At 46.5% G+C, this 13,787-nt stretch overlaps 1 protein-coding gene across 1 annotated transcript; it reads right to left on the reverse strand.

The window, feature by feature from the left end:
- Nucleotides 1–3,574: 3,574 nt before the first annotated feature.
- On the reverse strand, nt 3,575–10,362 carry T265_05982 (hypothetical protein; the record flags this gene model as incomplete). The annotated part of the gene is made up of 2 exons (XM_009171134.1): nt 3,575–4,322; nt 8,763–10,362. 2 exons carry the CDS (start codon nt 10,332–10,334, stop codon nt 3,930–3,932), a joined length of 1,965 nt encoding a protein of 654 aa, XP_009169398.1.
- Between the last annotated feature and the right edge of the window lie 3,425 nt (nt 10,363–13,787).

The raw sequence follows: 13,787 nt of genomic DNA on the forward strand, positions 1-13,787 counted from the left end.
AGCCGTTCGAGCAGTGCCACAAAAGTTGTCCGGATTTCGTCCAGCTTGTCGAATTTTTCACCAGTTTGTTTATGTTCTAACAGCTGAAGCGGTCGAGTTCAATGGGGAATTGTTTGTGACAACGGTGATCGGCCTACAAATGGAGATATTTACTTCATTTGGTCTACTATTCGTTTTCAGTTTCTTGTAAATGTTTCAGAGGCTTGGCCCTGTTGTCTATCGGCTATTGTCTCTCTGATTTTCGAGAATTCTGACGAACAGCTAATTGATGTGAATCGGCTTGGATAGCAAAGAAGTGTTCTCATGAAACCAAACTGCTTTAGTTCAAATGTATTCTCCTCAACTGTCCACTGGCTTTCAGCTTTGTTTGGAACTTGGTCATCCGTGAACCATGACGGTTTCACAAACATTCGAAGCCTTCTCACAGCTACGTTGGAAAGGCAAAAACCTTACTGTTTTCACACTCTTATCGCAGCGGACAGCACGACTTTATCCCTCTGAACGCCTCGTAATATGAGGACTCGCTGGTCTACCAACGGGCTTTTTTGGCACGCTTGAACGGAAGCCAGTCTATACTGAAAGGCCGAGAAGCACCGTACAGTTGTTTCACCCTTCTTGAGAACCATCAGCAACGCACATTTCACGAAACTCCGGAGAGTCTCGAACTTGGGGATTAAGGTCACGTGTTGATCACGATCCCCTGAGAACGCCGGTTTTTTTGTCAGTACGTGATGTCTGTGCCGCCCAGCCAGGCCAGAATATCTAACTTGCTGACTTGGGCTGATCCGTGATTACACAACTTTTCGTCACTGCATGAGCAGTGAACTAATCGAGTTTCGATCAGGCTGTTTCCTCTTTTGTTACGAAGTCGCGTCGTGTTGTCCTAATCCAGAGCTGCTTACTATACCGAGACGTCTATAGGACAGCAAGGAAGGAAGCTTGAAGGTTCTGTTAACCTGGATGACATCGGCAGAGAGTTGGTCGCGTCCGAAGAACGTACGGTTTTTTGTCTGCAACCTCGTACTTGGAGATGAAGCAGTAAACCAGTCAATCGCGCCACGTCAGAAGTGAACCAACTGTATCACAAGCATTCAAGCTCAACAGAACGCTTTTTCGGTGTTTTACTGAATCGGTCCTAGTTAGGTCTGCACCTAATCTTGAGTGTAAAGCTTGTTTTTACATTTTTTTGGCGAAGTGTCAGGAGCTTTGATTTCGATTTTGAGTTCTTTATCAGCGCCGACTGCAACTGACCCAAACAGAATGACGCATTTGGCTTTTGACGATCGATTAGAATGTGTTCAAAGCCGATCTAGTGATAATTCGGAGGGAAATGTTTGGGGAGGAGTCGAAGTAATTGTTGGTGGACATCAAAGCCTCGTCACACCAAAGGGAAGAAATCTGCGAGTGTTTGTAGGCCGGTCTCAGATCAGCTGAGGAACCACTGACGGAGTGCGAAGCTCACTGCTCCCCAACCTACATCCTAGTTTGTAAAATTTGCCGCGCTGACACTAACTTTACTCACGCGAACATGTCCCGGCGACTTTGGTCAAACCGTGCCACCGTTCACATCACCCTCGTTTGGACAGTCATCCTCGTGTCCTGGCGTAATTACTCTGGTAAGTTCACACGCCGGAGTTTGAAATCCGCGCATCTGCCATGCGAGGCGAGCGTGGCACAACGTACATCTGAAACCACACATGTGAAACGGGCGAACGTGTCCACAATTGAGCGATGTGCCGAACTTATGCTATCCTTCAACTGGCTTTGTCTTGTTGATTTCTCCACCACCACAATTAATCTTGGGGGAATTTCGAGTATAAAACTTGTCTTAGAAGATGGACCAATTGGTTAGAGCGCGGATTTACCGACCGGAAGGTACGTGTTTCAAACCTGACCTCTCTCTCTCGACTTCCCGTGTCTAGGCTTGTGTGACCTGGCAGTATCCCAGCCCTCGTGTGGCGTAGCAGCTAGGGTGCTCCAGGTGAACGATTTTTTTCCTTAGAAGATGCTGCCACCTAGTATGTAGGGCTTTTTGCCTGTGCTTCTGTCTGCCCATATCGAATCCCATTTGGGAAGGTGTTTTGATTCAAGTTCTGATGACCGCATTAATGCTTCTATGTCCCCTGTCATTGACTGGATCGGTCGTCAGCACTGAGAAATCTGACGAGTCCAACAAGTGTTCTTTCACCGACTTTTTGAGTACGGATATTAAGCTCTTTTGGAGAAAGTGTACAGAGTGATCCTGGACGGACGTCTGTCGTACGTGCCCCCATACATCGCCCCCCCCCCCCAAAAAAAAAATCGACATTTCTGATGGGCGGACACAAATGCTGAATTTGATCTATTGGTATAATCATGCGTCGAATTCTTCAGGAATCCCATTACCGATGAATTACTGCACGGTAATTCCTAACCGCTTTCCTACGATTCTTACGGGGGATCTGTGAAGGGTTACAAAAGGTTGAGTTTGATCTTTACAAGCAGTGACTGTAAAACAAAAGTGGTCGATTTTGAAGAACACACCATACAATCTCAGTGACTGGAACGTTTGAGATGAAGCGTCATCGTCGAAGGAATCACGAGTTCTGAGATGCTTCTGGGTTGTCCAGGCCAAAACCATAGCGTCGAAATGCCAGGGTTCGAACCATGGACCTCTCGGTCAGTAAGTTCGCGACTTCACCGCGAAGCTATCTTCAGTTTCCTTTAAATGAATGCAAAAGAATCAACAATTTTCATGCTCAAATTGAAAGGTCTCAATCTCTTAACTTCAATCTTCAACCATAGCGAATGCCAGGGTTCGAACCATGGACCTCTCGGTCAGTAAGTTCGCGACTTCACCGCGAAGCTATCTTCAGTTTCCTTTAAATGAATGCAAAAGAATCAACAATTTTCATGCTCAAATTGAGGGGTATCGATTTCTTAACTTCAACCTTGAAACCCATCTCTCTTTATCTCTTGACTGAACTTCAATCTTTTGGGGTTTCAGGAAAAGTCCCGTCAGCAAAAAAAGATTTATCCATCCTCTGCCATCACAATTTCTGTCAAAATAATCGGTTACCCATTGCTGTTGGTTGATGATTGGTTCACCCATTGAGTCTGGCGATTGTCTTGCAGAAGTTTCGCCGCTAGTCGAGGGGACATCTTCACTGCCCATGTATCATGCGATTCGCTGCGCTTAACGTGCTGGTCTGTGTGAAATAAGCTGATCGTGATCGTTCAGCTGTAGCACCCTTTCGGTGCCTAGCTGCCATGCCACCAGAAGGTTGCACGAGGGCTGGGATACTGCCACGTTGCCCAAGCCTAGACAGGAGAAGTCGAGAGGCAGAGGTCGGGTTCGAACCACGGACCTTCCGGTCAGTAAATTCGCGCTCTAACTACTTGGGCCATCTCGCCCCCCATCTCACTGGTCACTAGTAGCGTACATGTTCACGAGGACCAAGGATAATCAAACTGACAAACCCCACGTTTAGTCTCAAAGTATCCCTTTTTTGGCATTATAATAGCTGACACGGCTTCAGTGTTAGGTGGCCCTCATGTTTTGATAAGAAAAACAACGATGGGTCAACTATTAGTGGACAATTTGATTTTTTAAAATATGAAAGTAATCGGATGAAATCACAGATGAACGCACTGGTGACTCTGGATGCGATCAGACTCGTTCGGAATGTTGAATTCTAGATGACTTTGGTTACAATAAGGGGTGCGCACGCAAATAGATCCACAGAAAGACGCAAGAACCATGTACAAGGACAACACGTTACTGTATGGTGCGCCGGCGGGTTGGGACGACCAAAGATAGTGTAAAACAGACAGAGAACAGTGACGTGATCTTGGATCGAGTTAAAAATTTCCTGAACATTGGAGAACGGGACGAGACAGGACACAGATTATGACCAAACACTCTCGGCGTACTGAGGCTAGAACGAAGCTCACTGTGTGAACAGATCCGTGGCGTGTTGCCTTTTGACTATCCCAAGTTTGGGTGCGATCGATTCCGTGCCTTCTGGAATACCACTGTATGGTGGGTCACGTGTTCCGTGAATCACGAGAATCCACTCGGTCAAAGTTGCGTGACCAAGTAGGTCGTTGGTGCGGGGATCCAGTATGACATCCAAGCGCCATGTTCCCCGGGGGTTCTCTCCCCACGTATGTGTAGTCATGAACGGCCATTTGGTGAAACCTCGCAAACTGTCCGCGTCTTTTGGACGACGACGTAGTAGCATCGAAGTGGTGTTCATGGGCGATGTGATAAAGATGGTCAGATCTCCGCGTCGAGTTGCTTTTATGGTCAGAAATGCCTGAACATGTTCCACGTAGTTGACCTGAATAGAACGGGAGTAGGGTATTCGAAAATCACCGTGTGTGTAAAAGCAAATACAAAGTGTTCCTAGATTTAACACGAAAAGAACAAAACCGAAACAGTAAACCATACTATGGCTACTGCGCGATTTCTAATCGGTCGCTTGGATACGGTTGGTCCATCAACAACACAAACAGCTCTATGAGATACAGAGGGGTTACTAAAATTATCAGAGCGGTATGTACAATTAGGCACCCAAATTTTTTGGGACAGCGGTCTTAGGGGACATCAAATGGCGCCCGTTCTATTGCTCCTATCTTCCGGTATTCCCTCTCTGACATAAGTTGGTTTATCGCCACTTTAAGGAGAATTAGCATAAAATGGTTCGTTTTGGCAAGTTACAAATCAACACGAGGAATTTTCTCTACAGGTGCAGAGTCAATTTTTTTGCCCAGGCATTCTCACACCTACCGCTAAGGTTACCTACGTACTCTAAACTTCCTCACGTCACAGCATGCATCAGTTTGTTCAAGTTGAGGCGCTTCGACAATATCTCACAAACAGACAGTCCAGTCGTCACGAATAGACTGGACCTTACCGTAGTGTGACGGTTTGCACACTTCAGCGACCCATTGAGCTATACTGGGGAGTGTCCCCGTGACACTCACAGAGTCTCTCATACCAGGTTGGTCAATGGTTAGAGGTCTGACGAACACAGTCTCCTGGCCCTCCAGGTTGGGGGTTGGAACATGTGGCGACATGTTCCGTAGAAATGATCATGCATTTGCATTTCCCGCCAAACACCGCTGCCTTGCGGTTGGGCTTTTGAGCCAAAGGCTTTGGTTGAATACCCTGATCGTCCTGCTGCCTAGGTGTGGGCGCCATGAGATCTACTTTAAGAAGCGCTTAAACGCAACAGCCGGTAGGGGGTGAAAGGTGGAGTGTACGCCCAAAACCAGAATGTGTACAGTCGGGAAAACTCACCCACCTTCAGGTAGGTGAAACAGATTAGTCGAACTACACGTCCACCAGGGTACCTTAGGAGTTTTAGTGTTAAAGATGGAGCCCTGTTGGATGCCTGGTTTGAGCACATTCCGGATTATCCTGTAGGAGTTGCTTTACGACTGTTTTTTTGACCACATGACGAAATCTACCTACATATCCACAGTTTAACAATCAAGGGCTCAATACCATGATGTGATGCCCACTTGTGCACAGGCTACAGATCTGATGTTCGACCTATTGGCAAAATTCTTTTTGAGAAATTGATTTTTCGGTTTAGTGCAGAAGCAGGTCATCTTCCGAAGCGTCTAGAAAGCCATACACATGTCTGTCAAGCGTGAGCACATTCACTCGTTCAGATTTCACTATTGAAATTCCGCGAAGTGTGCCCCGATGATACAGCGGTCATTCTCGCCTCACGCTACACACCCATCACGCAGCGAGAAAAATTAATGCCTCTGGTTTGTTTTGGATCAGCCAATAGGCTAGTGAGTAGTATAGTTTTAGGCTAAATTTTTGGGTGCGCTTTCACGATATGTGGGTATTAATTAATTGTGAGTTGTGGTAATAAAATTGACGTGGAAGATACACACAGAGCCAAGCGATGGGAAGTGTCATGCACCTGAACGATCATCAATTATATACTGCGAATGTGAGACTGGGGGTGGGAGGTGTAAGGGGGTGCTGAATCACAATATGGCTTTTGAAATTCGTCCTAATAGTGTGACGGTGGATACTGCTGATGAGGCATGCGAGTAGTCTGTATTTTACTCGTAACTTCGCTTCGCGTCTAATGGAAGGTGGGGTTTATTACGGAACCTGTGGAACTGCCTTGCACTGTTCATTTCCAATTCGTGATAGACAACGAATGTCCACAAAAGTCCGAGAGGACGCGTGAGAACTCTCAGTTTTTTTTAAACTACGCGCATATGAGGCGTTTGCTTTCCTGTCCAATAGTTTGTAACTGTTCGGTTGGTGTTTCCCAACGAACGGCTTAGCGGCGAAGGGTATTCTTCCTTACACCAGTAGACGTAAGCTCGTAAGGGAGGCACCTTGCGGTATAGGCGAGCATGGTGGTTTGTTGATAAACATGAGCACAGTTGAGCATCCAAGAGGATTCCACGATAGCAGTCCCAACGATGATTAGTCTTCATTCTGACCACGAAGTTGGCGAGCGGATCTGTTGACATTTCACCACAAAAGGTCTTCTAAATTAGGGAGAGCACTGTGTCGAGAACAGTTTGGAGAACATCCGTCGAGGAAATTAGGCATGTTCTTCAGAGTAATCAAACCTACGGCAGAACAGAGAGCAAACTAATGCCGTATTAGAAGTCGGAGGATTTTAGAAAAATACCAAAGTTTCTCAGTGAGTTCCAAGCAGTTTTCAAATGATTGAACAAAAACTTCCTGGCTTTAGAGAATACAAGTTTTAAGGTCTATGTGAGAGCTGATCACATTGATGTTGAGCTCTTCATGGCCGAACGGATGCGTATTCAACCCCACTGGCCGGAAGCTTAGGGGTACGAAGCTCTCTGAGTTTCGTGTGTTGCACATTGCTGATAATTCCAAACACGGACGAAACAGCCTGTCAGCTTCCTGGAACGAAATCTTGATTGAAAATCACCGAATCTCCTGAGACCACCACCATCAGATTACAAAAGTTCCCCATCTGAGCAGTGCCACTAGAATGCATTCGTACTGAGCTGGGGATTCTGAGCGCCATTCCCACGTCTTTCATAGTGTTCACACCACGGTTGAGCCAAACCTTTTCAGTGCGTTACTAATTTTTTTTCTACAATATATGAACTTACAACCCTTACCGAGAATGACTTCTGATAGGGGAAGTGGCATGTGATACTTGTAACCAACGGTCCAAGATGGGGGAGAGATGGACCAAGTGGTTAGGGCGCGAATTTACTTACCGGAAGGTCCGTGGTTCGAACCCGACCTCTGCCTCTCGACTTCCTCTGTCTAGGTTTGGGCAACCTGGCAGTATCCCAGCCCTCGTGCTTACTTTGGATGGTATGGCAGCTGGGCACCGAAAGGGTGTTACAGTTGGACGATCCATCGACCCAAAGAGTTCTCAACTCCCAATGAAGTACCCAAGATTTAACGCGAAGTCTAGGGTCCCCATCTCAGTTAGATGTGTCAAAGCGTTCTGGACTGCCTGGGCTCACAAAGTTACACGCCGCAGTGCTACAAAACACTGTGGCCGAGAGCGAGCGAATGAATTTGAAATATGTCCGCTAGAAGAATTTGCTCTGCGTAAAAAACGAGGATACTTTCAGCAGTCTACTGAGTTCCCGTTGTTTAGATTACTGTTGCTACGTATGATGCATGACGTGGTTGGAAATTCGAGCAGAACTTCTCAGCCCCTTTCAGTGTCACGTGACATCAGGATGGAAGAGAGCAGAATACTGAAATCTTGAGGAAACCAGTGGCTGGTTTTTAAAGCTATTTCGAACCAGTTTGAGATGGGTGCCATTAAAGCAACATTCGGCGAAAGTGGACGATGACAGTCAATTTTCCAAATGAATAAGTAATAACACTCTACTTTTTTAAAACAAGTTTTATAGTTCTATGATGTTTTCTCGCTTACCTAAAACAATGAGAACCATAGAGACGGTAACTCAGGGGACTGTGCCTACATTAACTCGATCGTGGACTGTCAAAGGGTTACTTCTAGACCTCAACGAATTGCGATATCTCGAGTATCGTAGCAAATTCAGCTGAGGCGGGCCATCAGAAACGAGATATTCAGCTCGATTCAGGTGAGTCTTCTACTGAAACCGAATTCGTATACGATTGAGTGTATTTGTCGAAATCAGTCCAATTTGGGTTCAAGTAGAACATGAGGTTGACGGAAACTGTGTGTGTGTGTGGGAGGGGTACTACGCCCACCTGATCAGCCCCAAGAAGGGCCAAACCGGTCGTGGACTGTCGAAGGTTTTTCAGCAACCTTATGAGTAGTGTGTAACATTGAGAATTAATTAGATTCGAGCAGTACAGCATGTTGACATAATGATAGAAGAATGGCCCTGTTAATTGTGAATAAAATGTAGAACGACTGTGGAAATTAGGATGGAAACAAGAGTGTCGGGGATATGATGGGTCAGTGAGGAATTAATCCTTAAGATAATCAATAAAAGGTGTTTGGATCATGTGTGATCCTAGGTTACTTCTAAGTCAAATAACCCGTGAGACCGAATTTATTTCGAGTTCCTGATGACAGACATCTGATACGTTGACTAAAGAAGCTGACGATGAAGAGGACTTCACCAACAGATCTAGCGTTTGCCCCAAAGGATCCTCCCAATCTTTACCTGTTTCTGTGCCAAAGGAATACCTTTGATAACGCCAAACGTTGTGGGCCCCAGAATTTTCCAGGTCAGAGTATTCTTTTCAGGCGATGTGAATAAAACACCAATGAGGGAATCACACTTGAATGCATTGCACTTACTTGGTTCTCCGGATCCTCTTTGCACGCATCTGTGGTAATTTCCAGTTGAATAGGTTCGAGAACATTCAAGCTTTTCCTTCCCTGGAAACTGCCAGCCATGCAGTGAAATCGCTCTGGAACGGTTTTCCACTGTTTTGCTAACCGAACCATAGCGCCTGCATCGAGGACACCGAAGCCGAACAAGTGGTTGAACTCCAATCCGGCCCCGTTGATAGTCCAGTTGTGTAGATTGTGAGGATCATACAGACGATTCCTCTTGGATGTCAACACTGTCAGGTGTTGCATATCTCTCCAAGTTAGCTCTGGCTGGGCTTCCAATGCCAATGCAAATACTCCGGCCGCCTCAGGAGCTGCAGCGGATGTGCCCGAATGATACAGTGTACATTTACCGTACAAGTCCGTGGTAGCCACACCCACGTCACGGTGCAAGGACCGCTTCCCATTGGAGAAGCTTGATGCTAACGTGGACGCACAGGACTCATCGTACACGGCCGTACCGCCATCGTTGGTCACAGAATTGATGCTGATGGTCCACATGGACGCCGCATAACCATCACAGTTGCAGTCATCGTCCGCCCCACCGTCGCCTGAGGCCCAAACGTAGATGCTACCCTTGCCCCCACGACCATTGTTCACCCCCTCCACAATTGCTCGCATTGTCTGATTCCTCGGTCCGTCCACGGTGGTCCCATCATCCGTTGGTCCCCAACTAGCCGAATAGATGTGAACAAGATCTGTAGCATGGGACATGGCCGCGGCCTCAAGCATATCGGTCATGTACGGTTGATCTAACATCCGCAAGCCAGCAACCTTGGAATTCGGGGCTACACCAACACCACAGATGTTATTGCCGGCTACCGCAGAAATCTCTCCAGCACAACGGGTTCCGTGACTATTGAACCAGTCATCGGTATAACGTGGATAGGGGAAGGCATCGTTGCTAGAGAAATCGTAACTCGCCTCAGCCGAATAGTTTGGTGCAATGTCCGGATGAAGGTAGTCTATTCCATCGTCCATTATGGCCGTGGTGATACCTCGGCCAGTCACATTTTGGGCCCATGCGGACAAAACATTCAAGTCTAATCCAGGAATTCCGTTGGCTTGACCAATGTTGTGAAGAAACCATTCACTGGAAAACAGAGGATCTGTTTCAGTCAGACGTTTGGCAATCTCGTCCTCTTTTTCGGTCAACCTTCTTGGTTCCGGTAGCTTTGCACGTGACAAGTTATCCTCAGTTAATGGTCTGTAGCCGCGTTTACGACGCATGAACCCTTCCAATTGTGTGGCTGATTTGATGGCCGGATGCGAATTGAGCAGGTGCGTTTGGGCTTTGCTCTGTGCTCTCTGAATATGTGGTACGCCATGATGGGTGAATAGAAATTCATGGGAACCGAGAAAGGCAGGTCTCGGTAGCTTATGAAAGCCAAGTGATTCTGCAACGGATTTGGCTAACGCTTCTGGATCTTCCTGACCCTCAACCGCTTCCAGCTGAACATGCCACTGGTTAGTGTGTAGGCGAGCGTGGATGGAAGTTACGATGATAAAAAGTCCAAAACACACGAGATTAGGCATCCTCACATGTGTGAGAAAAAAACGCGGCAGGTCACTCACTCGTTTTAGGTTCCATGAGTATCGTTCACGCAATAAATACTGTGCGAAAATCAGAAGCTTCGTAGCGATCGTAGGATAGACAGACACGCAGCAAACACTGACAGGAGGTGGGAAGTGTGCGATCATCAGAAACATTGTGGTAAGGAGAGAGAGAGAGAGATAGTGAGGACAACGGCTTTACAAACCAGTAGCTGGCGCGTGAGATGGAATGGCTAGGGTGTGTGGGCGTAAATGTTCGCTGCTCACCAGTCCTCGTGAATAGGATGCTTTATCGATTTACCTAACTAATGCCCGGCCTGATTCGCGGGGGTGAAACGGACTGCTCGTGCGTATGGAAACAGGGGAAAGGCAGTGATCAATCACAGGTATAATGTGGGGAAAATGATCGAACTGAACACAGTGAATTGAGTCGTTAGTTGAGCAGTACGTTCGGCTTTGAGACAGAGAATGACTGCGTGTCTACCTCGCGTGCAGTAACAATTTACGAAACGTGACATTCTGAACATATTAGAAGAAACTACCCTGAGGATTTCCATTTGGTAAACCGAAAGCAGTCGTGGAAACATGGGGTTTCAAAAACTCCGTTTTTTGTTAGGGCATGGAATCGACAACGGGTAGCCAGGCGATAGATGATGAGTCCAGTTAACAAGCATAAAAATTAAGAAAGAAGGCAAGCCGATTTCCGCCAGAATAAAATCGCGAAATGCACACACTTGCACACCGATAGCGCGGCATATTTTCTTGGAGGCACACTAATTATAAGGCTGCCGAAAACCCTTGAATAGCGCACGACCGGCTTCGCGCTTTTAGGCATACGCAGTCCCCGAGTTCTGCTTGAACCCAAACTGGACAGAGTTCGATGAGCAAACGGGAAATTCACCTGGAAACCAGCCGAATCTCTCATTTATGATGTTCTTAAGCACCTGAATGTGCTGCACAAAGATCGCCTCGTGTTTTCGTTCGTACGATATTTGATAAGTCAGAATAAATTGTACAGGAGCAACGCGCTACTCATAAGGTTGCTGAAAACTCCTCGGCACCCTGGAAGATTCAGCTTGGATTCACCCGGGTCTCCTGTTAAAACCAAATTGTGTACAAATGAGGGTAGCTCACGAATTTCGTACAGGTTGAGCTCACTTAGAACACAAGGTTGGCGGAAACCCGAGGACCTCGCTAATTTGATGAGCCAGATGAAGCAGATCTTGGGCTGTCGAGAGTTTTCAGCAACTTTTTGAGTGAACTCCTTCAAGGAAGTCGACAAACCTCTGTGAGAAGTCGCCGAATATTAGCAGATACGTTTAGTCAACTGAATACTTATCGTCCATGGATGTTCTCAGCGCCGTAATCGTTTGTGATACACGCCGACGGGCAGGGTTAGTCTGGCGATTCGAATTTGAGCTATGGACGCTAACTTCCGCTAGGAAGACTCACGTCTGGCTGTGTGGCTACGGAACTTGCCACCACCAATATACGCCCACAGAAGCTGTAGAACTTTCGTGACATATGATATTGCCTGACAAAGAAACCTCAGGAAAGATCCACCGATGAAGGTGTCGACCGAAACACGGATGGCAAGTTTGACGGTGGAGAAATCCATCTATCGTGGGACGAAGTTAATGCCAACTGGAATCATTATCGAGAATTTTCTAGGTTATTCAGCGCGAGCGAATTTTGAAATTCTTACCTGAAGAATAACCCGGAAATTTCCCAGTAAGGAGCCACATCAAACAGAAACTGAAACCGTGAGATTTCGCAGACACACCGAGACCTGTGCCCGTTAAAATAATGCATTCACATGTTCCCTTTTCCAGGAGAGAAATGTAGCAATTATTCAGATATGCCGTGAAACCGTCAAGCGGATAAGGTTGGCAGAAGCGTCACAATGCGAAAGGCAGAACGTTTACGACAATTAAGGCAAGTTGACGAGAGATATCCTCAGTCCGCTCCGCTCAGGACGGAGCGTAGCGAAGCATCTCTTTAGAGCACTCAAGGGAACCTAAGAACCAGAACGACCATTACCAGTATATTCTGGACTCCCTGACCTCCTGAATGCTTAGTGCACCTGAACGCAGGTAAGTTGCTTGAATGAGACACTTTCCAATGTGACACCCCATTCACTCTAGATCTGAAATATCTTGTTCAGCTGCTCCGTAACAGTCAGCTAATGAGGACCGAACTTCAAGGGTCGATGACTGAAAGGCAAGCCTGAAAAAAGACGAATTAACTGCCGGGAGGCACATTCTGGAAGCGTCAACCCGATGACTGAAAGGCAAGCCGGAAGTGTTCTGAAAAAAAGACGAATTAATTGCCGGGAGGCACATTCTGGAAGCGTCAACATTAGGGGAGTCAGTGTGTTTGACAAAATCTTGGAAGATGAAGATATCACACAAGAGATCGAAGATGTCACAATCCTAAGACGATCCAAAGAAAAGATATATCAACAGAAAAATTGGCTAACGAGGAGCTTTTAGGCGAAATGCTGACAAGAATCCTGCTAAACTGACTGTATACTTTGAATAGATGCAACGCACTACTCATAGGGTTGCTGAAAACTCTTCGACAGCCCAAAACCGGTTTCGCTCTTCTTGGGGCTCAACATGATTGGTCTTAATTTGCAAGCGCAACCCTTGGAATTTTGGTCGCATACCTCGGGAAGAACAGAAAACGAGGCTTTTCGAATGGGTCTCAAAAGCTCAGACGTTTAAAAATTGTCACTTTCAATTTCCTTCTTTTGGGCTTGAAGGCCCAAGCACGTAGTTGTGGGACCGTCTCTGTGGAGCCCAGAACTGGAACAATAGAGGAGCAAGGTTAGTAAGCTGTTCAGTCCTCTTCCGGCTACAAATTTTCCTGCTTTGTCTCAAAATCGGAAGACAAAATATCGTCCATACATTCAACGCACGGCGTCTTCTGGTTTCATGAATAAAAATTCGTACCATACACTTTGCGGGCCACGGTGTTCTGCATAGACTGCACGGACTAATCAGTAGTGTCTCAGTAATGTCTCTTTCCAATCCAAATATAGATGATTCGTTTTTTCATCCGCCCGTCCTTAGCCCAAAACGAGGGACATCCTGCATTCAGATTACTTGTCGCGGCATGGCGTGTGCTGCAAAATTCTCCCTCAACAGGAAGGAATAGAGGGCAACCACATTCTGAACGAACCATTATATCGACGGTTGGAGACCTGAACTTGATCACGTGATTAGCTGGAATTTACTCGCTATGGTTGACATTTTGGAAATATGACTTCAGCTACTTGTGAAATCTCTGACATTTGGCATAGGAGCTGTACAAAAAGAATTATTAGGTAATGCATACACGGCTCGGAAGAACTTGGGGCACCGCGTATCTTCATGATAGACTCGAGAAGACTGTACCGTGTCCAGTAAAAACTGGCGCTATGCAACTCATGAG

This window comes from Opisthorchis viverrini (assembly GCF_000715545.1).
Source record: "Opisthorchis viverrini unplaced genomic scaffold opera_v5_119, whole genome shotgun sequence".
Classification (NCBI taxonomy): domain Eukaryota; kingdom Metazoa; phylum Platyhelminthes; class Trematoda; order Opisthorchiida; family Opisthorchiidae; genus Opisthorchis; species Opisthorchis viverrini.